Below are 27,679 nucleotides of genomic sequence, written 5' to 3'. Positions count from 1 at the left end.
TATCATTGGAAAGGCCAGAAGTTTGTGTGTATGCAGGTATTGAGGGATGTTTTTTCTTTGACATTCTCAAAGAGAGTAGACCAACCTAAAGAATGAAAGGAATGGGCATGGAATAAGGAAATGCAAATACAATGAAATGAGACGGAGATGAGAACATCAAAGAGAGGGAGAAGACAGGAAGATTTATTATGAGGAAAGGAATTCAAATCAAAGGAAAGACAATAATGTGATGGTGGTAGTAATAACCCAAGAAGTCCAATATTTTTTTTCCCCTCTGAATAGAGAAAACAGGACCTAAATATAACTAGTGTCTGCTTTGGGACAAAAGGGAGAACAGAATACAAAAAGTGTCTGTCTCAATAAAATAAAATAAAATATAAAATAAAATAAAATAAAATAAAAAGTAAGAACAAATAAAATCCACCTCAGTTAACTTTGCATGTTTTTTTTTTTTTCTCATCAATTCTCTAAATACTCTGCTGGGAAAAGAGGATGAGAATTACTGGCTCAGAGTTAATGAATCCTGTTATATTTGACCCCAGTCACCCTTGAAGTTTGCATCTGTCACAACACAGCACACAGCTTCCTCATACACTGCCTTTGTCCGCTGGATTCATGCAGGGCCATCTAGTGAGACACCCAAATAGCCCACCAGCACCATAGCTATCAGCCTGCTTCTCTCTGTGCTTCCTTCTGCAGACAGAGAACCAGACATGCAAATCAGCATCCCAAATAAGAAGCCTTCTTTCTGCACTAGTTACCTTCCAATTTTCTTTCCTACACTTCCTCACATGATGGAATCTTGTCAATACTAGAAGTGACTTTGCAAATAGGAGCAAATAGTTCCCTTGGGCCGTACAAAGAAGGCTGGAGAGAAAGGGTTTCAAAATAGCCTAAGAGCGGTAAAAGCACTAGTAGTCAAACTGCTAGTTCTTGTTGGCACTATGCTTTTCATTCCAAAAGCCCACTGAATAACAGAACGTTCACAGTTGGAGTCAAGACCTCCACTCCCCTCACCCCCCATCAATTACTTTGAGTTTTACAAGCACGCTAAGTATGGCAGCTCCGACAAGGACAGCATCAGGTTAGAAACAACTGTCCTGAAAAACAGTTTGCTGGACCTCCAACAGTAGGTCACTGGGAGATATCAGCAGAACAGTACAAAAATCCCTCCTGAGGGCAACTCTCTTGGACCACAACCCAGCCCCTGTTTAGTGCCAACTTTGCATCTCCTTTTCTGTCAGACATTTTGTTGACATCCTTTGTCTGCTGTTTTAGCCTCCATTTACCTAAGCTTATAGTTTTTAATCCTTTTATTATTATTTAAGTGGAATTTTAGTGACAGTGAAGATGAACATGTGTTCAATCAGCTATGTTTACTGGAAGGTGTGTGTGTGTGTGTGTGTGTGTGTGTGTGTGTGTGTGTGTAGGGGGTAGGAGTGGGGGGTGGGTCAGAAACCCTTAAACATCATCCAACATAAAACTCCAGGTGAATGCAGCAGCTAGTAAAAATGACTGCCTAGAACTAGGCTTGATAAACTATGGCTGTGGGCCAAGTCTGACTCTGCTTGGTAGTATAAATAAAGTTTTATTGGAACACAGTCACGCCAATCCATTTATGTATTACCTATGGATGCTTTTACACTATAATGGCAGAGTTGAATAGTTGTAGTTGAGATAGAATGGTTTGTCTCTGACCAAAAAAAAAATTTAGTAATTGGCCTTTTACAGAAAAGGTTTGCCAAACTCTGGTCTATAATGCAGGCTGGTAACAATGCTTAATATTGCAAGATGAAGTAAACATTTTTCTATATTTCAAATTTGTTTGAAGAGTGTTACAATTTTTGGAATTATTACATTTAGTTTTAGGGTTAAAGTGAATGCCATGGGCAGGAAGAAAATATTTTTTTACTAAGGTATAGTAAGAGTATCTTTTTAAAGAAAAGTACGGATCTAGGTTCAATATCTTATATCTGATATAGATGTAAGATGATGTTACTTATAGAGGGAAACCTGGCAACTCTTTATATATTAAATTAAAGAAATGTTAGTTGACTAGCAGGCCTATTATTTCCAGTGCTTCAACAAAAATATTCCATTTAGAAGCTCATTCTGCTAAAATTTTGTGGCAGACTGTAGCTATTATTGCACATTGCTGGCCTAGGTCTTTGAGTTGGACTTATAAACCAGTCCAGGTTTTTCAAATCCAAATTTTCACCATTTTAATTAAAAAGTGAAGCATCTTCACTTTTAAAAAGTGATAGCACTTCCTTGAAAGATCAAAGTACTTGGAAGGAAATACATAAAATTTCTAACAGTAGTAAAATGGTAAAATTAAGGGTAATTTTCTTTATCTCTTTCTCTATTTTTAAAATTTTTATAGTGGACATTACACTTTTATTTTTATTTAAAAAATTAACTTCACAAGGAGTTTTTTTTTCTACCAGGAAATGGGTTAGAATTGTGTTGTGCTATTAGTTGATAAATTCAATTTATCTATCAGCTGTCACAAAGTTAGTGTCACAGGGGGCTAGCCCTCTGAGAGACAAATGATAAGCTAAGTTTGTTTTGTAGATGAAACAATTTCAGGCAAGACAAATCTCAGTGGTGCAAAATACTCAGAGACTAAGAATTGTGTCTGAAAACCATTGTTATAAATAATTGGCAGCCAGTTTTAGTTCAGTTTTGTTTTCTCCAGCTCACATGTCCCAGTTGTAGTTTGGAGAATAAGACCATCCTCCCCACAGGTGACACAGCCTGTGGAACTGTTCTGGAGAATAAAAGTCTTGGCCTCATTTCCTTCTTAGCCTATGCCTTTCCTGGATATGGGAAGTGGGGGTTTCAGAGAGTTACACCATGCACTTGTTCCCCATCTCACATTTTTCTACAGTAAAAAATCTGTATGTAATTAATATCCATGATAGCTGGAGACTGCAATGTGAAAACTGACTGAATTTCAGGTAAAAGTGCTAAAAGCTTTATGAATAATAATATTTGGATATTCATCTCACTTAATTCTCAGATATGCAATATATTAGCCATTATTGTAGAAAAGAGACTTCTGGTTTCTACTCTAGCTGCCAAAGCCCATGCTCCCAACCATCCCATCCAATTGCCTTACTTTTGAATGTCTCCTCTGATTTTTATTTTATTTTATTTTATTTTATTTTATTTTATTTTATTTTATTTTATTTTATTTTTGGAGGGAGGGGAGAGGGAGAGAGAGAGAGCCCATGTAAACAAGTGAGGGAGGTGCAGAGGGAGAGGGAGAGAGAGAATCTCAAGCAGGTGCCACACCCAGCATAGAGCTCAACATGGGGCTGCATTTCACAATTGTGAGATCATGACCTGAACTGAAATCAAGAGTTGGACACTTCCTGACTGAGCCATACAGATGCTCCACTCCTCTGAGTTTATAAATGACTATAAGGAATCTCATTTATTAAAAGAACCAATGGTCATCACTTTCCACTAATTCAGTATTTTCTTCAGTATATCAAGTGTTTTAAAAAATACCACACACATATTCCCAGCAAATGACTAACCATTTTGCCCCTTTTTAAATGCTGAGTTTGAGATATAATTTATTTGTAAAAGTCTGTGTGCTTTCAACCTTTTGAGTTGCACAAGACAGTTAGTTTTTCTTTTCCTAATTAAATACAGGGTATCAACCTAACCATAAGTGAAAAGTTGCATGCAATGTTAAAGTCCACTTGACAAAGAGACTGGGATTCAGTTGCACATAAATGACATACAAACTGTCTCCTAGGTCAGGCCTGCATCTTGCGCTCCATTTGTTGGTTCATTTGTTCATTCCTTCATTCAGTTGTGTGTGTTGAACACTTGTTCTGCACTATGTTGGACACTGCGGATAGAGAAGGTCCAGAGTCTGCAAGGATGTCAAAGGGATATAGACTCAGAGTCATGGTGCTGACTGCTTCTCATTAAAAAAAATTTAATGTTTGTTTATTTTTGAGACAGAGAGACAGAGCATGAGCAGGGGATGGACAGAGAAACAGGTAACATAGAATCTGAAGCAGGGTCCAGGCTCTGAGCTGTCAGCACAGAGCCAGATGCGGGGCTTGAACTCATGAACCATGAGATTATGACCTGAGCTGAAGTTGAACGCTTAACCAACTGATCCACCCAGGTGCCTCCAACCACTTCTCATTTTAGTTTCTGTGGTTGGAGTATCCCACTCTCTCTCTCTGTGTCTGAGAGGTCAAACCCTGCCTGACATCCTCAGCAGGTGTCTCACAAGGTATGTAAGTGTACAGGGTATTAGATAACTGGGCAATCTAAAAGCCAGAGCCCTAAAAAGCCCTAAAAGCCAAGTTATTGGAAACCTTAAAACAAGGAACCCTGAGTCCTACTCTAGGGCCCAGGGAATCTCTTTGGGTTCCAAGTGCTACTCCTGTATCACGTTGGGCCTGGCTGAGGCCCCCAGGGGCTGAGAAGACTATGTCTGGTGCCCTGGGCTTCTGCTTGTTTAGTTGGGAACTTCATGCAGGGGTAGTGAAAGACTCCAGGACACAAACAAGTATTTTGGGAAGCTCATTTGTCTGATAAAGGCAGTGATTTGTGACATGAGAAGGCCTACAATGGCTGCAAAGGCTGCCTGTGGTGGGACACATTGCTGCATGGATTTCTCTGTTCTGGTCAGCTGCCCACCGAAGATGTCACCTGCTTTTCCTCCAGAGCTGCTATTGTCAAGCACTGGGCCCTGCACTGAGTGACAGATGCAAAGGTAGCTAAGGGCTCCAACTGCTCTCATGATACTGGCCCATTCACTCAGGACACCTCACCCCCACACTTTCCCTTTTAAGTCTTTGTGTCTCCAAACCCTCATCTGTCTGGAGAATGTGAGCCAATTCTGTTTAGAGGAAAGGGACAAATGGTGAGAATGCAAAGAAACGCATCGCTAATGGCAATTATTTGAGTCTCCTGTCCAAGAAGGTGGTAGTTTAGACTTCGGATTGAAAAAGAGAAGGGGAATTCTTCTCAGATCTTTTAATTGATTTAACTCCCATCATTGCTTTATTACAGGGGTAGTTCCAAGACCAACCCTGCCTAACATGAATGAACAAAGTAGCCTACCCACATTCTCCCTGTACAGACTCTGCCCACAACTAGTTGATTCCATGATTCCATGTTAAGATATGTGGATTTGTTTGTTTCTTTAACAGTAAGGAGTGTGACCAAAACCAGAAAAAAATTTTTTTTTCCCCAAAAGTCACTGGGGTCATCATTACAGCAATTTGGGTACAGTTTCTTCTTAATACCAGCAAAGATCCTTTCTTGATGATATTTTTATCAGTAAAACACCTCATAAGGATCAAAAGAGTTTACTAAACCATATCTTGATGGATAAAGTGAAAATAAATTTGAAACACATGGCTTACATTTCCCTAAAATGTGCATGAGTTCAAAAGTTAACAATAATAGTGCTTGACTAAAAGCATTTGGAAATTTCTTAAGCTTTAAGGGTTTGAAAACCCAGTTTCTAAGGTGAACTTAGATGGGTTCTCTTACACATTAGGGCACTATAATTGGCATTAAAGGTATTCACAGATAACACTTCAACAAACCAAGGGCAATATGCTATTGTTTTAACCTTTGCTTTGGAAATTTCTTTGTATTCTAGTGCTTTAAATATTCAAATAAACCCTTTAAATGATAAGTTATTGAATTGCTTTATGAAGACAGAATAACTCTTCTTGCTTTGTACAGAAATTAAAAACACACAATAGTTCAGGAAATGCAAAGTTAAACATGATCAAATTTATGAAAACATTAACAAACATCTTAAGTGTTCAATGCACATTTGATATTGGAATTATGGAGAGATTGCACAATTTCAGTGTTTTAAGAATATAAAGATTTGCCTTGATTTTTTTTTTACTGTAGATTCAATTGTTTCTAAGAGTTCAAAGGATTTGTTAAAAACAATCAAATAAATAAAACAAAAAACATCCGGGTGTAACTGGTGTGACTGAAAAATAAAAATTCAGTAGAAAGACATGCTAGGGGTATAGGAATGTCCTATCTACATTTACTGGAAAAGATAGATTTGATTTCAATATTTTTACGGTTCTTTAAAAGAAGTTATAAAAAATCAGGTTAGATTCAGCAGAGAGGAGATGGTCCAATGTATAATTACATACTTAAAAAGAATGAAGGCCAGCTGGATTAATCTGTAAATATCAATGATAGGTGAGTGCACATACACTGTCTCAATCCACTTTTCAATGTTTTGGGTTTAAGAAAGCATACATTGCCTCTAGCACACTTTTGCTTAATTTTAATTCTCTGCATATTTTAAGGGGAACGTAATCCATATGTTTCTAATTCATTTATACAACTTGACTAATCATCATTGAAGGCATATTTGATACCCAAGATATTTTGAAGCTATTAAAACTACCTCCATCAGGAACTAAATTCCACATTCATAAGGAGTCAGAGCCAAACACACTACAAATTCAAACATGCACCATGGAGTAGTTTCCTGGCTTGGAACCCTATTCATTCTTTCTTAACCCTATAACCCGTGAGAAGAATCAAAGGATGACTGGAACCACAAATTTAATGAATAGTCCAGATGACAAAGCTTTGTAACCTTGAGTGTCCTTGAGAAGAATAGTCATCTCCTCAATTAAGAGGTGATTATTAATGAAGAGTCAGTTAACTAAATCACAAATTCACTGTGAGGAAGAAAATCACTTTCTCTACTACTGGGATTCACTGGAATTTCTCATTCCTACAGTAGCAGTGCTTCTTAAACTTTAATGTGCATATGAATAACTTGAGGGATCTTATTAATACTGATATTACTGATTAATACTGATATTAATAATACTTATTAATACTGATATTAATTACTGATATTGATCCCTCAATAACTTGAGGGATCTTATAAATGCTGATTCAGTAGGTCTAGGATGGGCCTGAGAATCTGAATTTCTAAAAAGTACCTAGGTAATGTCAATGTTGCCGGTCCATGGATCACACTTTGAGAAGCAAGGTCTGTTGCAGGGTGTCTTAACCACCACTGATATTTTGGCAGGATAATTCTTTGTTTTGGCAGGGGGCTGTCTTGTCCATTTTCGAATGTTTAGCAGTATCCCTGGTCTCTACTCACCTGCTAGATGACAGTAGCACCTGCCTCCACTTCCCCAGTCATGACAACCAAAAATGTGTCTAGACATTACCAAAAGTCCCAAAGCTGGGGATAAAATTGCCTGTAGTTGAGAATCAGTGCTCTATTTTCATGTTTAGTGGTTAAATATTTATTGCATAATATAAACACCTTTTTTGATGAACTAGCTTCCGTGAATACTGCATCATTAACTAACTAAATAAATACCTTTCTTTCTTTTTTTTTTCCTCTGAGAAATTATAATACTTTATTTATGGACACTCTAGATTTTTCACTGATTTTATTTCCTTTCTTACTATGGTCACCAGCATGCTCAGATGTAAATTTGCAAACCACATTTAGGAATTGTGAAAATTTACAGGGATACATTTTTCAGAAATAACTATTAGATTTATTTTATTTCTCTTTTTTCCTCCAACATTAAATGAATCACCTCCTCTAATTTATATTTTCATAGGTTCCTTCATATATGATTTGAAATAAGATTGGTTTCCTTTAAATAAGGTAAACCAAAGAATTTCAATAAAAATAGACAACCCAGGGGATTTCTGGGGAAGATGGTAGAGTAGAAGGACCCTAGACTCACTCATCCCACAGATTCAACTAGATAAAACTTGAACCAGAGCAAACAACCCAGAAAAGGACCCAAACAAACTCCACAACTAAATGCAGAGAAGAGGCCACATCAAAGAGGGTAGGAAGGGCCAGGACTTGAGGACTTGTCCAACTAAAAGACATAGGGTGACAGAGTGGATAAAAAAGCAAGACCTATCTATCTGCTGCATACAAGAGACTAATTTCAAACCGAAAGATACTTGCAGATTGAAAGTGAGGGGATAAAGAACTATTCATCATGCAAATGGAAGTGAAAACAAAGCTGGAGTAGCAATGTTGATATCAGACAAAACTAGACTTTAAAACAAAGGCTGTAACAAGAGATAAAGAAGCACACTATATAATCATACGGAATAGTCCAACAAGAAGATATAACAATTGTAAATATTTATGTCCCCAACATTAAAGCACCCAAACACATAGAGCAGCTAATAACAAACATAAAGGAAATCAGCAATTGTACAATAATACAATTATACTACTATACTACTATACTATATACTATATACTATATACTATACTATAGTAGTATAATACTACTATACAATAATAGTAGGTGACTTTAACACCCCACTTACATTGATGGGCAGATCAAACTAACAGGAAACCAACAAGGAAACAGTGGCTTTGAATGACACATTGGACCAGATGGATCTAACTGATATATTCAGAATATTCCATCCTAAAGCAGCAGAACACACATTCTTTTCAAATGCACAGGGGACATTCTCCAGAAGATCATATATTAGGCCACAAAAGAAGCCTCAACAAATTCAAATAGATTGCAATCATACATACCTCTTTTCTGAAAATAACAGTATGAAACTAGAAATCAACAAGAAAAAAATCTGGAAATAATACAAATACATGGAGGTTAAATAACATGCTCCTAAACAATGAAGGAATCAACCAAGAATTCAACAAGAAAATTTTAAAAATATGGAGACAAATGAAAATAAAAACACAATGGTCTAAAATCTTTGCAAAACCAAAAGCTGTTCTAAGAGGGAAGTTTGTGGCAATACAGGCCTACCTCAAGAAGCAAGAAAAACTCAAATGAACAAGCTACTCATACCCCTAAAGGAGCTAGATAAAGAAGAACAAACAAACCCCCAAACCAGTATAAGGAAGGAAATAATAAAGATTAGAGTAGAAATAAATGCTATAAAAACTAAAAAAAATAATAGATCAATGAAACCAGGAGCTGGTTCTTTGAAAAGATCAACTGAATTCATAAACTTAGCTAGACTTATCAAAGAGAGAGGGAGAGAAAGGACTCAAATAAAAATCACAAATGAAGGAGAAATAACAACCAACACCTCAGAAATACAAATTGAAGAGAATATCATGAAAAACTATATGCCTACAAAATTAGACAACCTAGAAGAAATGGATAAATTCTTAGAAACATACAACCTACCAAAATTAAAGCAGGAAGAAATATAAAATTTTAACAGACTGATTACCAGCAAGGAGATTGTATCAGTAATCAAAAAACTCCTAACAAACAAAAGTCCAGAACTAAATGACATCACAGGTGAATTCTACCAAACATTTAAAGATGAGTTCGTACCTATTCTTTTCAAACTATTCCAAAAAATAGAAGAAGGAAATTTTCCAAATTCATTCCAGGAGGTCATTATTACCCTGATTCCAAAACCAGATAAGGACACAACAACAAAAAGAGAACTTCAGGCAAATATCTCTCATGAACAGAGATGCAAAAATTCTCAGCAAAATACTAGCAAACCAAATCCAACATTACATTAAAAAACATCATTCACCAGGGGCACCTGGGTAGCTTAGTCAGTTAAGTGCCGGACTTCAGCTCAGGTCATGATCTCACGGCTCATGGGTTTAATACCTGTGTTGGGCTCTGTGCTGACAGCTCAGAGCCTGGACCTGCTTTGGATTCTGTGTCTCCCATTATCTCTGCCCCTCCCCTGTTTGCACACTTTCTCAAAAATATATAAACATTAAAGTAAATTAAAAAAAATCACTCACCATGATCATGTGGGATTTATTCCTGGTATACAAGGGTGGCTCAATATTTGCAAATCAGTCAACATGATATGTCACATCAGTAAGAGAATGAATAAAAACCATATGACCATTTCAATAGATGCAGAAAAAAAAAGCATTTGACTAAGTACAACATCCATTCATGGTAAAATTCCTCCACACAGTAGGTTTAGAGGGAACATACCTCAACATAATAAAGGCCACATGTGAAAAACCCACAGCAAACATCATACTCAATGGGGGGAAACTGAGAGCTTTTCTCCCAAGACCAGGAATAAGATAAGGATGTCCTCTCTCACCATTTTTATTCAACATAGTACTAGAAGTCCTAGACAATCGGACAACAAAAAGAAATAAAAGTCATCCACATTGGTAAGAAAGAAGTAAAACATTCACTATTTGCAGATGACATGATACTATATATAGAAAACACAAAATATTCCACCAAAAACTGCTAGAACTGATAAATGAATTCAGTGAAGTTGTAGGATACAAAATCAATGTGCAGAAATCTGTTGCATTTCTATACACTAATAATGCAGCAACAGAAAGAAATTAAGAAAACAATTCCATTTACAGTTGCACCAAAAACAGTAAGATACCTAGGAATAAATCTAACCAAAGAGGTGAAAGACCTGTATTCTGAAATTACTTGATGAAAGTAATTGAAGATGACACAAATGGAAAGACATTCCATACTCATGAATTGGAAGAACAAATATTATTAGAATGTCTATACTACCCCAAACAATCTACACATTTAACACAATTCCTTTCAAAATACCAACAGCATGTTTCACAGAACCAGAACAAACAATCCTAAAATTGGTATGGAACCACAAAAGACCGTGAATAACCAAAGCAATTTTGAGAAAGAAAAGCAAAACTCGAAACCTCACATTTCCAGATTTCAAGTTATATTACAAAGCTGTAGCAATCAAAACAGTATGGTACTGGCACAAAAATAGATACATAGATCAATAGGACAAAATAAAAGCCCAGAAATAACCTCACAATTATATGATCAATTAATCTTTCACTAAGTAGAAAAGAATATCCAATGAGAAAAAGACAGCCTCTTGAACAAATGGTGTTGGGAAAACTGGTCAGCTACCTACAAAAGAATGAAACTGAACCACTTTCTTACACCATACACAAAAATAAATTCAAAATGTATTAAAGACCTAAATGTGAGATCTGAAGCCATAAAGATCCTAGAAGAGAACACAGGCAGTAATGTCTCTGACATTGGCTGTAGCAACATTTTTCTAGATATGTCTCCTAAGGCAAGGGAAACAAAAGCAAAAATAAACTTTTGGGACTACATCAAAATAAAAAGCCTCTGCACAGCCAAGGAAACAATCAACAAAACTAAAAGGCAACTACTGAATAAAAGAAGATATTTGCAAATGACTTATCTTATAAAGGTTCCATATTGAACATATATATAAAGAACTTACACGTCAACACCCCAAAAACAAATAATCCAATTAAAAAATGGACAGAAGACACGAATAGACATTTATCCAAAAAAGACATCCAGATGTCACACAGACACATGAAAAGATGCTCAACATCACTCATCATCAGGGAAATGCAAATCAAAACTATAAGGAGATACCACCTCACACTGTCAGAATGGCTAAAATCAAAAACACGGGAAACAACAAGTGTTGGCAAGGATGTGGAGAAAAAGGAACACTCGTGCACTGTTGGTGGGAATGCAAAGTGGTGCAACCACTCTGGAAAATAGATGGAGTTTCCTCAAAGTGTTAAAAACAGAACTACCCTATGATTCAGCAATGGCCCTACTGTGTATTTACACCCACAATACGAAAGGCCTGATTCAAAGGGATAAATGCATCCCTATGACTATAGCAGCATTATTTACAATAGCTAAATTATGGAAGCAGCCCAAGTGTCCATCAATTGATGAATGGATCAAGTGGTATACATACATACATACATACATACACATATGTGTATATTGCTAAGCAAATTAAGTCAGTCAGAGAAAGACAAATACCATATTATTTCACTCATATGTGGAATTTAAAAAACAAAGCAAATGAGAAAAAAATAGAGACAAACTAAGAAACAGATTCTTTAACTATAGAGAACAAACTGATGGTTACATGAGGGGAGGGGGTGGGGAGATGGGTGAAATAGGTGATGGGGATTAAGGAGTGCATTTGTGATGAGCACTGGATGATGTATGGAACTGCTGAATCAGCATATTGTACATCTGAAATGAATATAACACTGTATGTTAAGTATATTGGAATTAAAATAGAAAAAAGTAAAAAAAAAAAAAAAATAGACCAGTCAATACAGGCACAATGCATTGATTTGCTTATCATGGCTGGTCATTTGCTGTTTGATAGATATCAATAAATCCAGGTAGACAGTGTGACAAGCTTCAAAAGTATTGAACAATCTGGTCTATTTTCTCCCAATAAACTATTGTAAGTTGATGGATACAGATGTCTGGAAAAAAAGGACTGGAAATTAACATGAAAGAGAAGTTTTTGTTTTTTGTTTTTTTTTTAGGTTTACACTGGAGATATAAAATTAGCAATAAACTTGAGGCCGATGAAAAACTTGGCCAAATAACAAACATTTACATTTTTCTAGCTCTGATATAAGACACTTAGAATTAATTAATTTAGAGCACACAAGATTCTTTTAAAGGACCTTAAAAATGATCCAACTGAGTGCTTTTCAAGTTTCCTTAAGCTGTGGAATTCTTGGTTTAAATATCAATCAGGAAGGTCCCTGTATAACATCAACTATATCACAGTTGCTCTGTTTGCAGGGCAAAGAAAGAAGGAAAGAGGGGGGTTGGGACCCTTTCGAGGGGCCCCTGACAGTTTTAACCAGTACAGGTTAAAAATCCATGACCCTGTAATATACAGGGTTTTTGGAATTACAAAATTCCAAACCTTGCAGAAATGTGTACTTTAAAAATGTGCAAGTTTCGCCTTTACCCTCCACTTCTTCTCTACCTCTACCCCAATTTGATTCTTCAGAAAGAAGTAGTGGTGATAGTTTTATGTGTGTCTTTCTAGAAGTGCCTCCCTCTCCATATACATATATGTAAATCCTTTTCTGTCCTTGTTCTCCTTAGCCAGCTCTATATTTTCTTTGACTGTAGCACTTAACACTTTCCAACACCCTACTTTATTTATTTATCACTTTGAAGCCAAGGATATTTGCCTATTTTGTTCACAGACATTTCTCAAGTTCCTAGAAGGATGCTGGTGTGAGTAGGCACTCAGAAATATTTGTAGAATTAATGAAAAAGGAAGAATCAGGATTAGACAGAGCAGAGAGGATTTTTAGAGCAGTGAAGCTATTCTCTATGATTCTGCAATGGTAAATACATCCAAACGTTGGAATATTACTTATGCAAAAAAATGAGCTACCAAACCACAAAAAAGATATAAAGGAAGCATAAATGCATATTACTAAATGACAGAAGCTGAAATGAAAAGGCTATTAGAAATGAGGATGTTTGGTATGAGAAACAGAATCATACTCTGAGTTTCTGAAATGGTATGCTTCCCACATTTGTGGCTTATTTTAATGGTGGCATAATATTTTAATGGCTATTGGGTAATTGATGTGAATGTTTCACATGAAAAATGATGTTCCCATAAAGCAATTTATTTTTAAAAGTGCATTGAACTTTTTTTAAAAAAAGAAAAAAATTCATTTTATGATTTCTTACTGATCTCTAATATGGACAGGGCAAAAATGTGAGCAGAGGAAACATAGGAATTTGGTGTCATTTACATAGTTCTTTTTCTCTTACTCCAAATGGATCTTCCAACAAATGACATGAGATTCTGTCTGCTTTAGAGACTTATCTGCTGTTTGTAAACACACAACTCTATGAATATAGACTGTGACACAAATAAATACCTTCCAAATTATCAATACCTGGACTCCTGGTTGCCAATTATGTAATTGCCTGCGTTTTTGGAAAAACACTTTAAAATCCTCCATCATCTGAAGTTTGATGGTTGTTGTGGATCAAACAAGAGGAAATTAATTTTTTTTTGCCTTTTCCTATATTATATCAAAACTCTTTTCAGTTTCCTTGGCTGTCAGCTCTTCAACATCAACAGAGCTCAGAAATATGGATTTGCTCAGTTTTTAAGTGAGATTTGATGATATCCAGGGACCATTTTGTTTCCCTACAGGGCATATACTGCCAGTTTCATAATGGAAGCAAACGGAAAAATAACATTCACTTCCTGAAATTTAGTTTGTGGCAAGCTGGATTGGAATGTACTCCTGTGCTGTTGACAGTCAGTGGCTCAGGACCTTTTTGTACAGCACTGTATGCTTTGGACTAAAGACAACCACCCAGACAACAAGGGATTACTACTAATAATCTCCGAGTACGAGCTTCCCTAAAAAAAGATTAAGAAATACTAACTACAGATATAAGAGTATAATGCCATATCTTTCTATCTTAAAAGTAATACATTTAGAAGAATATAGCTGAGAATATTATATCTCTCACAACAACTACTTCTGTACCTAAGACACCTCCTCTTTCACTTTCTTCCCTTCCTCCTTCTTTTTTTTTTTTTTTAATTTTTTTTTTAACGTTTATTTATTTTTGAGACAGAGGGAGACACAGCATGAATGGGGGAGGGTCAGAGAGAGAGGGAGACACAGAATCTGAAACAGGCTCCAGGCTCTGAGTGGTCAGCACAGAGCCTGATGTGGGGCTCGAACTCACGGACCGTGAGATCATGACCTGAGCTGAAGTCGGACGCTCAACCGACTGAGCCACCCAGGCACCCCACTTCCTCCTTCTTTTAATGTGGCTGCCTTTGGGTGAGATATATCAAAATGCACTCCTGTGCATTTTTGCTCTATTATGTATTTACTTTTACTTCTGTTTATTTATTATCAAGGTCTTTTTAAACCTATTAGAGACATATCCAAGGTGGGCACTATATTAGGGGAACTGACCATTTCAAGGGTTTGGACGAGTCATTTGATATACAGGCAGATAATCACTCCTGGATTTCCATACAAAATAGCCTGAGTGTACATATACTTACCAATTTTCCTTTGTACTGTCTCCTAGTTGAAGATACTTCTCATTCATAGATATATGTCAGGTAAACCAACATGCACATAAGTAGCACACCATTTTGTTCAAAAGCATGGTTAAGGCATTTTTCTTTCTTTTTTCTAATGTTTATTTTTTTTGAGAGAGAGAGAGAGAGACAGCGTGAGCGGGGAAGTGCAGAGAGAGAGATGGAGACACAGAATCTGAAGCAGGCTCCAGAGCTCGAGGCGGGGCTTGAACTCACCAACTGTGATATGATGACCTGAGCTGAAGTCGGAAGTTTAAGCCACTGAGCCACCCAGGTGCCCCAGGGCATTTTTCCTTATCTATTTGAATGTTCAAAGAAAATAAAACTTGTCCTTCTTCTCCTCCTCCTTCTTTTTAGAAGTAGCTTTTGAAAATATAACTAACGAGAAAAGAAGTTATGTGATGTTCTCTAGTGGAACTTTGCAAACAAGTAAGTTGTATATTTAAGTGCATAACATCTTTACCAGTGATGTGGTTGCCTGCCAGGGTGTTGCAGCTACTCTACTGGGGATGAACAAGGACAGTAATCTGATGTTAACTCAAAAGAAGAGTTTGGAGGGGATCTTTTCAAAAGGATTTGTAAGGTCTTCCTCTAGCCATATTATTTAAATGTTTCTCATGGGACATTGAGGATGACTGGAACCAGGATAGGAGTGACAGGAGAAGGTTAAGAGGAGAATCTGGTCACCATTATATCTATCTTCTTTTGACTAAAGTTCACTCTGGAAAAATGGGAATTGGCAGAGAGGTAATCTAAGATAAAGTCCAAAGCACCAAGAAAAATTCTCTAGAAAAGTTTTCCCTACCAAGGAAAGCTGTTAGGGAAAACTGTCCTTCAAACAGGGGCCAAGTGGACCATATCAATGAATAAGACACCAAGGAATTTGCAATATTTTCTTATTTGCTGTTTCTCCCTCTGAAATTGTGTGGAAAAGCTTTAGGATTTTCCTCTGTCTCCAAATCTTACAACTCTCCTCAGGGATAAATGATCCTAATCCCACAATTACCAATGTATTTTAAAAAAGAAGGAAACCTCCTCCAGAACCACTAAATGAATGGGTTTTATCATCGTCCCTCAGGTTAGACCAACCGAGGACAAAGAGGTAAGGGCTGGGTTGGCTTTGCCTCCTTGGTCATGCCAACATGAGGTTGGAGTTGACTATATGCAAACTTTCAATAAGAAATCTTTATTTGTAATTAATTATGAAATAACAGCTGCTTCTTGATTTTATAATAAACTTTTATTTTTTTGTATTCTTATATCTGTTCAAGTTGAAAAATCAACTCATGTCGGTCTATTAGAGAAAGGAAGATATTACTAGCTTTAAAATTAGCTTTCTGCAAGTCAGGCTTGCTGATATGCTTTACAGATGGGATGTATTTTCACCCCATCAGGAAATACTTCAAAGCAAACCAAAGCAGCGTTGATGGGTTCTTGTAAGCTTTTATATCATCCTTTATAGAACACCAGTGATGGGCCAGATTTTCAAGGATTTATTTCAATATCATGCATTTCTGGATTCTTTTAACCTCTAATTATTTTTGTTCACATAAAGGAATTTCAGTGATTCAGATATTTAAAATACCCTTTGGCTAATGAACTAAATTCCTTCAGTCTTGTATATAAATACAATCAGTCAGTGATGTCAGACCATCACTCTGGATATGAATATATAACTTTCCATGGTTGGCTAACCTGCACCCACACGAGAGGCCTATAAGACCAAGGAGAGAATTACTGACTTGGGAATAACAGGCTCTTTCATATCCAAAATGACACTGCTGACCCAACCTCAATAAGACCTGGGGTTTGACAATTTTTCCAGACATGATGATAGATTTGTGCTGCTCTATTTATACTCCATTGCCTGTCCCACTGTGATTAATATCATGCAATAATAAGATGGTGGGCTATGGATAAGAATGGTATCTCTGACCTTGACTCACCTAATACTGGATTCTGTTGTGCTGTGACTAGTGAGGTTCCTGTTCTTTCAACACAGTTTATTATTGAAGTATTAGATTGAACCACATTAAAGTGATGTTTTTGCAGGTCAGAGTAAGGAAATCAGATATCAGGTTTTTTTTTCTTCATATGATTCAAAACAATACCAAAAGAACTTCTTTAAAGGTTGTTTTATCATTTTCTTATACTATAGACATTATGACATCTGTCTAAAATTATTCTTAATACTTTGTTGTTGTTGTTCTTGTTTCCTGCTGGTTATTTATCTTTTTAACTCTCCCTGTTGTAGAAGTGGTTTTTATGCTTCTTCCCTTTGCTTCTTGATTGCCTTGAATTATTCAGCAAGAAAGACCAAATATGCCTCTTTTACACCCACAACACATTAAACATAACACAGTTTCTAACCCTAAATCTTTCTTTAATAAATTTCTAAGAAAAGAAATGTGATATTGCTGAGCTGAGTGATCTCATGACAGCAAGCAAAACTGTGTCAGCCAGATGACTGCTGGCTTTCTTCTGAATGGTTTACACAATCCCTGGAATAGTAACAACATGTCCCCTGCAGTCAGTACGAGTCCTTTCTCAGTGGATGTATTTACAGTGAGTCATATAAATCTTCAATCCCTCACACATATCTCTGTGCAAGGAATTTTCCAGGAACTTCCAGGAAGTTACAAAAATGTGAACAAATTCCAAAATGTCAACTTAAAAAAAAATAGACATACTCAGTTCTAGGTCATTCCTGGCAGGAAACATCAAAAGAAAATACCTTTTGATTCTTGTTTGTTTTTAGTAAAGATGATGGATTCCTTCAATATTTTGGAAAAAAATCCCAAGCCACTTAGTTAACTCTCAAAGTCCTCAAATAATTCAAGGCAATAAGAAATAACATGGGTTTTTAACAACTGGATGCTTGAAGTAACTGTGAGACTGCCTTACATTTTCACAAGATTAAAACTCACTCTAAAGCTTCAATGCTTTAACCTAAACTTAAAAAACAAAACTATTCTGGCAGGTGGAAATGTGTCTAACTTTATATTTGCTACAGGTTTCCTTTTTTAAGCTGGGAAATTCATGTAACCTCATTTCTATTAAGTTCTCCAACCTGTGCATTAAATACATAGAATATTAGTGAAATGGGAAATCATAAAAAGTTTGTGTTAATTGAGTTTTATTGACTTTACCTATTCTCAAGTCCTACTATACTTAATTGTCCAAAACTTATATTGAATATGAGCAATACCGCTTTTATTGTCACTCTTTAAAAAAGTTTTAAGACTCCTAATCAATAAATTATTGTAAACACTTCTGAAAATGTCAGATTCTACAGACACACAGACAGTATTTGTCATTACCAAGTCCTTGTGAGCATTAGAATACATTCCTTTCCCTTTGTTAGCATGAGAATACATTCTTTCCTCTGATTTGGAGTGGGAGAAGGGATAGAAAGTAGAATATGGAAAATGGGACCTTCCCAGTACCATCCCCTGAGGGGGATGACAATGGGTGGGTGAATATGAATTGGACTCATTATTCTTCAGCTGTGTTTCTTTCTGAAAGATGTGCTGCCTAGCTTTTTCTACGTGGGCATCGCCTGTGAAAAGCTGTCATGCCCAACAAGTGGTCCAGGACCTTCGTCTTAATCTGAAAGGAATAGCATGGCTGTTAAGTGAGAAGAACCGCAGGAAAAATCTAATTAGCCTGATAGTGCCTTCAAAATATCCAAACCTGTTCAACCCACTGCCAGAAGGATGAGCTTGCCCTGGGCACTCTTTCATTTTAGCACTTGTGCCTCAAACCTATCATCTTTTTCGGTACCAGGGCACAAAATTTAAGAAGCACCAGAAAATCTAGTGGTCAAAATAAGTAATATTTTAAGAAATCAAAATTAACACAAAAAGTTCATAATGAACAAAATATCAAAATTGTAAGTGGAAACATGATCAATATTACTTCATATTCCTTTTGCCTCTGCTCCAATATGACTTAGGAAGACATACTAATCCTTTCTTTACTTAAAATTTTGCTGAGCTTTTTTGGCACCTCCTTAAATTGTGCACCCAAGGGATGCCTCAGTTCCTGACATCTTTTACTTTGTTCTCTGTTTTCTGACTAGCTCACACTGTTACTGGTTCCTGACATACATCATCTCCTGACTATGATTTCACTTTTTCCTTTCTATAATTTCCAAGAAGCCAGGGACTGTGTCTGTTTGGGTCATAGCTGAATCTCACACAAAGCTGAATTTTTAGTACAGTGCCTGGCGCACGGTAATTGCTTCATAAGTGCTATTGAATGAATGGGAGAAAAATGTCCTGGGGCTCAATGCTGTACATGGCTTCCTTGCATTATTATGTGGATGAAAAAAATGTCTCTGGCTGCACCTCACCCGAGAGCCTGCTTTGGGAAACACAGACCTCTTCCAGAATTTTCCTAAACACTAGGGACAGGGAATCAGGAACAATATATTTCAGGTCTGAAAAAGTCAGAGTCGGTGAGCTTAGGTGTACCTAAGTAGATTCAAATAGGAATCAAAAAGATGATTGACCTTATTGGGGGGAAAAAAGCAATTAAAATAACCTAAGGGTGTTTTAAAATGATCTATTTTACAAAAAATCCAGGGTATGGCAATTTTTATGATTTGAGCCTTTTTGTTTCTTCCCCAGTGATAGTTGAAATTTCTCAAGTTTAGGGTATTCGAAGAACTTACCTTCAATGGTACACTGATCAGGGATTGGAATCTTCTTTCCGATTTCCACAGCATATGCCTTTACTTTACTGAAATTTTCCTTTAAGTGCAAGTAGAGCTTATCTTGGTATTCTACAGGACTTGCAGTTGTTTCTGGAGTTTCTTCCTGGCAGTTTTCTTTAACTGTCTCTGGCAAATTCTCTGATTCTGTATGTATAATACTTGGGTGTGAAACTGAAGAATTTCTCAGCTGTGATCTGTCAGAGTTTGCCTTAAAGGGCAACTTGTCGTTTCCTTGGCTAAGTGGATCTGTTTCTGAAAGAATGATCCTAGCTGGCATGTCTCCACTCTCTACAATTTCCCCATCATCTGAACTCATGCTCTTTGTTAGCACAGTGTGCAAAGCCAAACTCTTTGACCTGCAATATAAACAAAAAGCGAAGACAGGCAAAGAAGTTGAGCTAGCATCCACTGAGAAGGAAAAGAAAGGATAATAACAGTGGGGAAAAGTTACTTCCTCTAGAAAGGGAGACCATAAATTGGTGTTACAAACAGATTTGATAAAACACATAGACCAGCAACAAGTTATGTAATAAGCCAAATCTTTGAAGATCTAGGCCACCTCCAAAAACAAAGATTTAAAAATCAATTTCATGGCAAAACTAACTGGAAAATGGTGGACTTATACACTTGTATTCTTTTTTTCTACTTCGGAGTCTGCTTTTTCATCAGAAAACAAGAGAAGCTTCTGATAGTCATTCTCAATATAACATTTATGTTCAAAAAGTATTTTTAAAAAATAAGCCACAGGTTTGTTTTCCATTTGTTTTCTCTCTTTTTTTTTTTTTTTTTTTTTTTTTTTGAGAGAGCACATGAATGGGGTAGAGGGGCAGAGAGAGAGAGAGAGAGAGAGAGAATCCCAAGCCCATTCCACACTCAGCATGGAGCCTGATGCCTGATGCTGGATCAAGCCCAGGACCCTGGGATCATGACCTGAGCTGAAATTGGGTTGGCTGCTCAACTGACTGAGCCACCCAGGAGACCCTGTATTTATAGCAAGCTCCTTTGGATAACAGAAGCACTGTGAATGCCATTTCATTCATGAAAAGACAGGACTTTGGGTGCTATAGGTAAAAGATATTTAAAAAAACACCCTGTGATAATGCGATAACAAAACTAACAGCAAACACAAAGTGCATACTTTAAAAAAAAAAACAGCCAAGCAAAATTTATACCTGTTAAATCTAATGTCTTTTCTTTCTTCCTTAGAAAATTGGCCCAAACTATATCTTCTTATAGAGCTAGGAGTATTGCTCTCAGCATTTATTTTGTCTTCAAAAGCCTGTATTTTAACTTGGAGCTTTTCATGGTCTTCATCTTCAGCTACAGTGAACTTGATTTCTTCCAGCTTCTCAGGGAATTCAATTTCATTGCTGGGTTTTCTCCTAAAAAACCAAAAATCATTGCATTAGATGTGGTCACATATACCCTCAGAACAGTGTTACTCTCTATTTAACTGATTCTTGTTCAAAATAGCAAAAAGTATTTAATACATCTTTTAAGTTTATTTGAGAGAGAGAGAGAGAGAGAGAGAGAGAGAGCGAGCGCAGGGGAGGGGCAGAGAGAGAGGATCCCAAGCAGACTCTGCACTGAGCCTGATGCGGGGCTTGAACTCACAAACCATGAGATTATGACCTGAGCTGAAACCAAGAGTGGGATGCTTAACTGTCCAAACCAACCAGGTGCCCCTGATACATTTTTCATTAGTCATTTAACAAATATTTATTGAGTAACTACGATGGATATAGGGTTTGTTTTTAAGATTTTATTTTTAAGTAAATTCTATACCCAATGTGGGGCTTGAACTTACAACCCCAAGATCAAGAGTTGCATGCTCCACTGACTGAACCAGCCAGGTGCCCCCATATTTTTTTTTTCTTAAAGAAAATTATATTTGTTCTAGTTTCTGTCACCCACATCATTTCTGTGGTAGGAAATATGCTCATTATGGTCACCATCACTGCCAGCCCATCAGTGGGGTCTCCCATGTACCTTTTCCTGGCCTATCTCTTTTTTTATTGATGCTGGCTATTCCTCTATAAACACCCCTAAACTGATTGTAGATTCACTCTATGAAAAGACCATCCTATTCAAGGGGTACATGACCTAAGTCTTTGGAGAACATGTCTTTGGAGCTGCTGAGGTCATCCTACTTAGTATGATGGCCTATGGCTGCTATGTGGCCATCTGCAAGCCCTTGAACTATACAACCATCATGTCCTGGCAGGTACGTGGCCTGCTGTGGGAGTGGTGTGAGTAGGAGGCTTTCTTCATGCAACCATACAGATCTTCTTCAGCTTCCAATTATCCTTCTGTAGCCCTAACACCACAGATCACTCTATGTGTCATCTGAACCCTTTGCTCAATTTTGCCTGCACTGATATTTACACTCTAGGGCTCTTTGTTGTTGCCAACAGTGGAGTGATCTGTGTGTTAAACTTCCTTCTCTTGGGGCACCTCAGTGGCTCAGTCAGTTAAGCGTCCAACTTCGGCTCAGGTCATGATCTCACAGTTCATGAGTTTGAGCCCTGCACTGGCTCTGTGCTGACAGCTCGGAGCCTAGGGCCTGCTTCAGATTCTGTGTCTCCCTCTCTGCCCCTCCCATGCTCACACTCTGTCTCTCTCTCTGTCTGTCTCTCAAAAATAAAATAAGAACACTAAAATTAAAAAAATAAACTTCCTTCTCTTTGTTTAAATTTTTGTTTTTTATTTGAGTATAGTTGACACACAATGTTACATTACTTCCAGGTGAACAATGAACACGGATCTTTGAAATTGCTTCTATAACTTCTGCCAGAAGTTTATAAATATTGGTACTTATATCAATTTTACATTAGAAGGAGAGTTTTGGAAGAAATCAGAGAATAAAAAGCAGTTTTTATGGTTATCTACCATATTCTTATCCAGCTCTACAAAAGCATGGCTTTCATATGAAATTCATGCCAGACATTTTTTAGAAAACTCTGATGCGCTGATTTGTTTGCAATGAAATTGATAGAATAAGAACATTTCAATGGACTGTGTAAAGTCATGGTTTTGTTAATTTTATGGCTATCACTGTAACCCTTTTATGTTATGAAATAAGAAAATTCTTTCTGAATTTTAATATGTTGGAGGAAAGACATTTTCCATGAATGATATTAATAGTTCCAATTAATCTTTTTTTAAGGTTTATTTATTTTTAAGAGAGAGAGTGAGAGCGTGCACAGGCAGAGGAAGGGAAAAGAGAGAGGGGGAGACACAGAATCTGAAGCAGGTTCCAGGCTCTAAGCTGTCAGCACAGAGCCCGACGCGGGACTAGAACTCACGTACTGGGAGATCATGACCTGAGCCTAAGTTGGACGCCCATCCGACTGAGCCACCCAGGTGCCCCCAACTATCTTTTTTATAGCAGCATTTGTGAAAATACTCTGTGACTCATTAAAATTACCTCCTTTAACGCAGGGGTTATTTGTGGAATAACTTTGGAACCCTTCTAAGGACTAATATGTGCCTTAAACAGAGTGGAAGCCTACTGATAAGCTGCAGAAATAGCTCACTGATGCTCACCAAGGTGCTGAATGATTACAGAGAAGTAATACGTGTTTATTTTCCTTGATCTGCCTTAGACATCCTAAAGCTACTTTACTTTCTATTTAACAATCACTATCAATCCTATCATGTGAGGTTATTAATAAACATAAAGGTTAATAATCTCTAGAAATCCATTCATCAAGATGGCTTAATGATTCTGTTGGTTTGTCTATGTATATTTACTTGGCCCTCTTTATCATTTTTCCTGGAGGTTAATGAAAAGGGCCTCAAGCATACAAAACAATCATAGCTTTTTCAAACATATGGCTATTTCCCCCTAAAAGCCAAAGTGAACCTGGCATAGTATGTAGGTGAGGGTGAGAAAATACAATTTGTTTTTTTTTGTTTTTGTTTTTGTTTTGTTGTTCTGTTTGTTTTTTAACGGCACTGCTTTTTAGGGAAAACCAACATGATAGGGATGGTGACAGATTTTTTTCAATTACATGCCACCCATTCTGGGGTCATATGTATGGTGGGTACTGAGGAAGATTGTTTGGAAGCTTTTCTGGCTGGCCCATAGAGGAGTACTGGCTTTGAGGGAGGGTTCATAGTTTTGGGCCCACAGTTTTTATAATTACCCTTTAATCCAGCTCAGGGACAAATGTAAATGGTGCCACTGGGAAAGCACGTAGATTATCCCTTAAGTAACCAAGATATTGTTTATTGTCTAATAGGCTATTGCTGAGAAAACTTAAATACATATTTGTGTAGTTTTTATAGGCTTCCTTGGTTTTGCATACAGAATGCAAAATTTATTATCCACATCATGCTTCACTGAAATATACATGAGTAGATTTGAAGAATCAGTACATGGGAATAAAGGGAATAATCATGAACATGTTTCCCTTTATGATACATATGATACTGGCTACCCATCACAGATGGGAGGTTTTGACATGTTCCAGCCAGATGATTCTAAAAGATGGACTTTATACTCCTATTACAAATGAAACAAAGATGGTACTATCACTGGATGGTAACTTACAAACCATGATAATTACCAAGGCTAATTTTCAAAGATCCAATGGGACTTCTGGGGAAGATGGTGGGGTAGGACGATCCTAAGCTCACCTCATCACAAGGATACAATTAAATGACACCCACATCAGTGTAAACAACTCAGAAAATGACCTGAAGACTGGCAGAACAGACTCTCCACAGCTAAATGAAGAGAAGAGGCCACATTGAAGAGGGTAGAAAGGGTAGAGACATAGTGGAAGATAATGGACCCACAGGACTGTCCACAGAGGAAGAGGCACCACAGGTATGAAGAGAGGAGAGTAACAAACCCTCACACCAAGCACCTCAGGCATGGGGAACCCACACAGGTAAGATGAATTCCTATAACATGTTGTTTTGGAAACCACAGGGGACAAATTTTGTGAGCTCTTACAATAGGAGATTAACATCTGGAACTTTAAAATTCAGTAGGCTCCACTCTGGGAGAACCAGAGGGCAAGAAGAAACTGAGTTACTGTCCTTAAAGAGATAGGACAACAAACAGCTCTGCAGAGATACAGCATAGAAATAGCAGTTTGAAACATGGTTGGGATATATAGGAAGGTTTATTTCCTAATCTCAGCATGTGCTGGAGGGTCAGACGTCTTTAGGAGACTTTTCCAGGAAAAGAGGAGATGGCAAGCAACATCCCCCACCTCCCCCGACCCCCAGCCTACACACATGGACATCTGGGGGAACAGCACATCATGGAACACTTTCCACCTAACATGCTAACACCATGCCCCACCCCTGCCTTCTCTTGAAGACATGCCTCCTCTGGCTCTGCTCCAGTTTCCTAAAGCAGATCAAGGTCTCCTCCCATGACACACCTGCACAAACCATGCTAACACCATAAGCTCTGTCCACACATTCTCCTGTAGACATGCCCCCAGTGGGCTAGGGGCAGCCATCAGGTCTGAATACAGGCCCCAGCCACAAATTAAACCTTCCCAGGGGACAACACAGGGAAAGCATGCTACTGATCAATGCTACTGCATCTCTGGCAAATTCCTGGTCTGACTCAACTCAAGATCAAGGCAGACCCAAACTGACCAAACAACAACACAGGGACCAAACCCTGCCCACAACAGGCAAAGAAAGCCACTGCAAATGACAGAGCTGAAGGCAAAAGGGGCTCAGCAAAAACAGTAGGGTGCATGCAATACACATAGGAGACACCCCTGAAACAACAGGTTCTGGTGAACAGGGGACATTGTACTGCAGGGTACTACAGGACTTCTTCTTCAAGTCAAGTGGACTTGAAAGGCCACTACTTTCAAGATCAGGAAATGAAGCTAACTTTCCTAACACATAGAGAGAGACACGGAGTTAGACAAAATGAGAAGACAAGGCAATATGTCTTTAATGAAAAAACAGACAAAGTCACAGCAAGAGAGCTAAATGAAAGAGAGATAAGTAATATGCCAGACAGAGAATGTGAAGTAATGGTCATAAAGATATTCATTGGACTTCAAAAAGAGTGGAGGACCCTTTAACAAAGACATAGAAAACATAAGAAAGAACCAATAGAATGAAGAACTCAATAATTGAAAATAAAAATACACTAGATAGAATAAATAGTAATCAGAAGAACAGATCAGCAACTAGGGGGACAGAGTAATAGAAAGTAGTCAAGCTGAGAAGAGAGAGAAAAAAATAAAAAACGAAAAAAAAGACTTAGAGAACTCCACAACACCATCAAATGTGGTAACATTTGCATTATAGGGATCCCAGAAGAAGAAGAGATTAAAAAGGGGGCAGAAAATTTATTTGAAGAAATAATAGCTGAAAATTTCCCAAATCTGGGGAAAAAAACCCAGAAATCCAGAGCCAGGAGGCACAGAGAACTCCCAACAAAACCAACCCAAGGAGATCCACACAAAGACTTATAGTAATAAAATAGCAGAGTTGTGATAAAGTGAGAATTTTAAAAGCAGCAAGAAGAAAGAAAAGTTACAAGGGAAACCCTATAAGGCTGTCAGTTAATTTTTCAGCAGAAACTTTGAGGGCTGGAAGGAAATGGCATGATACATTCAAAGTGCTGAAAGGAAAAAAAAATCTGCAATTGAGAATACTCTATCCAGCAAAGATATCATTCAAAATAGAAAGAGAAATTAAGAGTTTCCCAGACACAGGTGCCTGGGTGGCTCAGTCAGTTAAGCATCTAGCTCTTGATTTTGCCTCAGGTCATGATCTCATGGTTTGTGAGTTCAAGCCCCACATCAGGATCCATGCTGACAGTGCAGAGTCTGCTTGGGATTCTCTCTCTCCCTCTCTCTTCCCTTCCCCACTTGTGCTCTCCTTCTCTCTCAACATAAAGAAGTAAACCTAAATAAATGTTTCCCAGACAAACAAAAGTTAAAGGAATTCATGACCACTAAACCAGCCTGACAAGAAATGTTAAAGCAGACCCTTTGAGTGGAAAGAAAAGACATAAATAGGAGTAAGAAGAGTAGGAAGGACAAAACCAGTAAAATTAATTATATCTATAAAAATCAGTGAAGCAATTCACAAAATAAAAGGTCATAAAGTTTGATATCATATACCTAAAACATGGGGATAGAGGAGTACAAATGGTTTCAAACTTACATGACCATCAATTTAATATAGACTGCTATGTGTATAAGATGTTATAGGGAAACTTATTAGTATCCACAAATCAAAAACCAGCGATAAATATACAAAAAAAGGACCAAGGAATCAAAGTGTATCACTAAAGAAAGTCAGCAAACCATAAGAGAGGAGAGGAAGAGTAGAAAGGACAGAGAAAAACTACAAAAACAACCAAAACACGAGTAACAAAATGGCAATAAGTACATTCATATCAATAATTACTTTGAATATAAATGGACTAAATGCCCCAACCAAAAGACATAGAGTGACGGATTGGATAAATAAACAAGACCCATCTATATGCTGCCTACAGGAAACTTACTTAAGACCTAAAGACATATGCAGATTGAACATGAAGGGACTGAATAGCATTTATCATGCAAATTGAAGTTGAAAGAAAGCCAGAGTAGCAATACTTATATCATACAAAGTAGACTTTAAAACAAAGACTGTAATAAGAGACAAAGAAGGACACTATATAATAATAAGGGAACAATCCAACAAGAAGATATAACAATTGTAAATATTTATGTACCCAATATGGAGGAACCTGAATACATAAAGCAGCTAATAGCAAACATAAAGAAAGTCATTGATAGTAATGCAATAATCGTAGGGGACTTTAACACCCCACTTACACTGATGGACAGATCATGCAAACAGAAAACCAACAAGAACACAGTGGCTTTGAATGACACATTGGACCAGATGGATCTAACTGATATATTCAGAATATTCCATCCTAAAACAGCAGAACACACATTCTTTTCAAGTGCACAGGGAACATTCTCCAGAAGATCATATATTAGGCCACAAAAGAAGCCTCAGCAAATTCAAATAGATTGAAATCATGCATACCTTTTT

The 27,679-nt window shown here is 37.2% G+C and overlaps 1 protein-coding gene across 8 annotated transcripts in view; it reads right to left on the bottom strand.

Moving 5' to 3' along the window:
- VEPH1 (ventricular zone expressed PH domain containing 1) overlaps positions 1–27,679 on the bottom strand; it is a 245,072-nt gene that overhangs the window by 98,446 nt on the left and 118,947 nt on the right. For 6 of the 8 annotated variants that reach the window (XM_060639068.3, XM_060639066.3, XM_060639065.3 and 3 more), the window contains 2 exons: positions 20,806–21,015; positions 19,592–19,989 (listed from right to left, as the gene is read on the bottom strand). In XM_060639068.3, the coding sequence (XP_060495051.2) occupies positions 19,592–19,989; positions 20,806–21,015 (608 nt within the window). Of the gene's footprint in view, positions 1–14,877; positions 15,011–19,591; positions 19,990–20,805; positions 21,016–27,679 lie in introns of those variants that run through there. The other 2 variants (XR_009612155.3, XM_060639071.2) reach the window with 2 other exon arrangements.

Source organism: Panthera onca, chromosome C2, assembly GCF_046562875.1.
Source record: "Panthera onca isolate mPanOnc1 chromosome C2, mPanOnc1 haplotype 2, whole genome shotgun sequence".
NCBI classification, from domain to species: domain Eukaryota; kingdom Metazoa; phylum Chordata; class Mammalia; order Carnivora; family Felidae; genus Panthera; species Panthera onca.
Note: the sequence above shows the minus strand (reverse complement) of the source record. Positions and strands in the feature narration are given on the sequence as shown.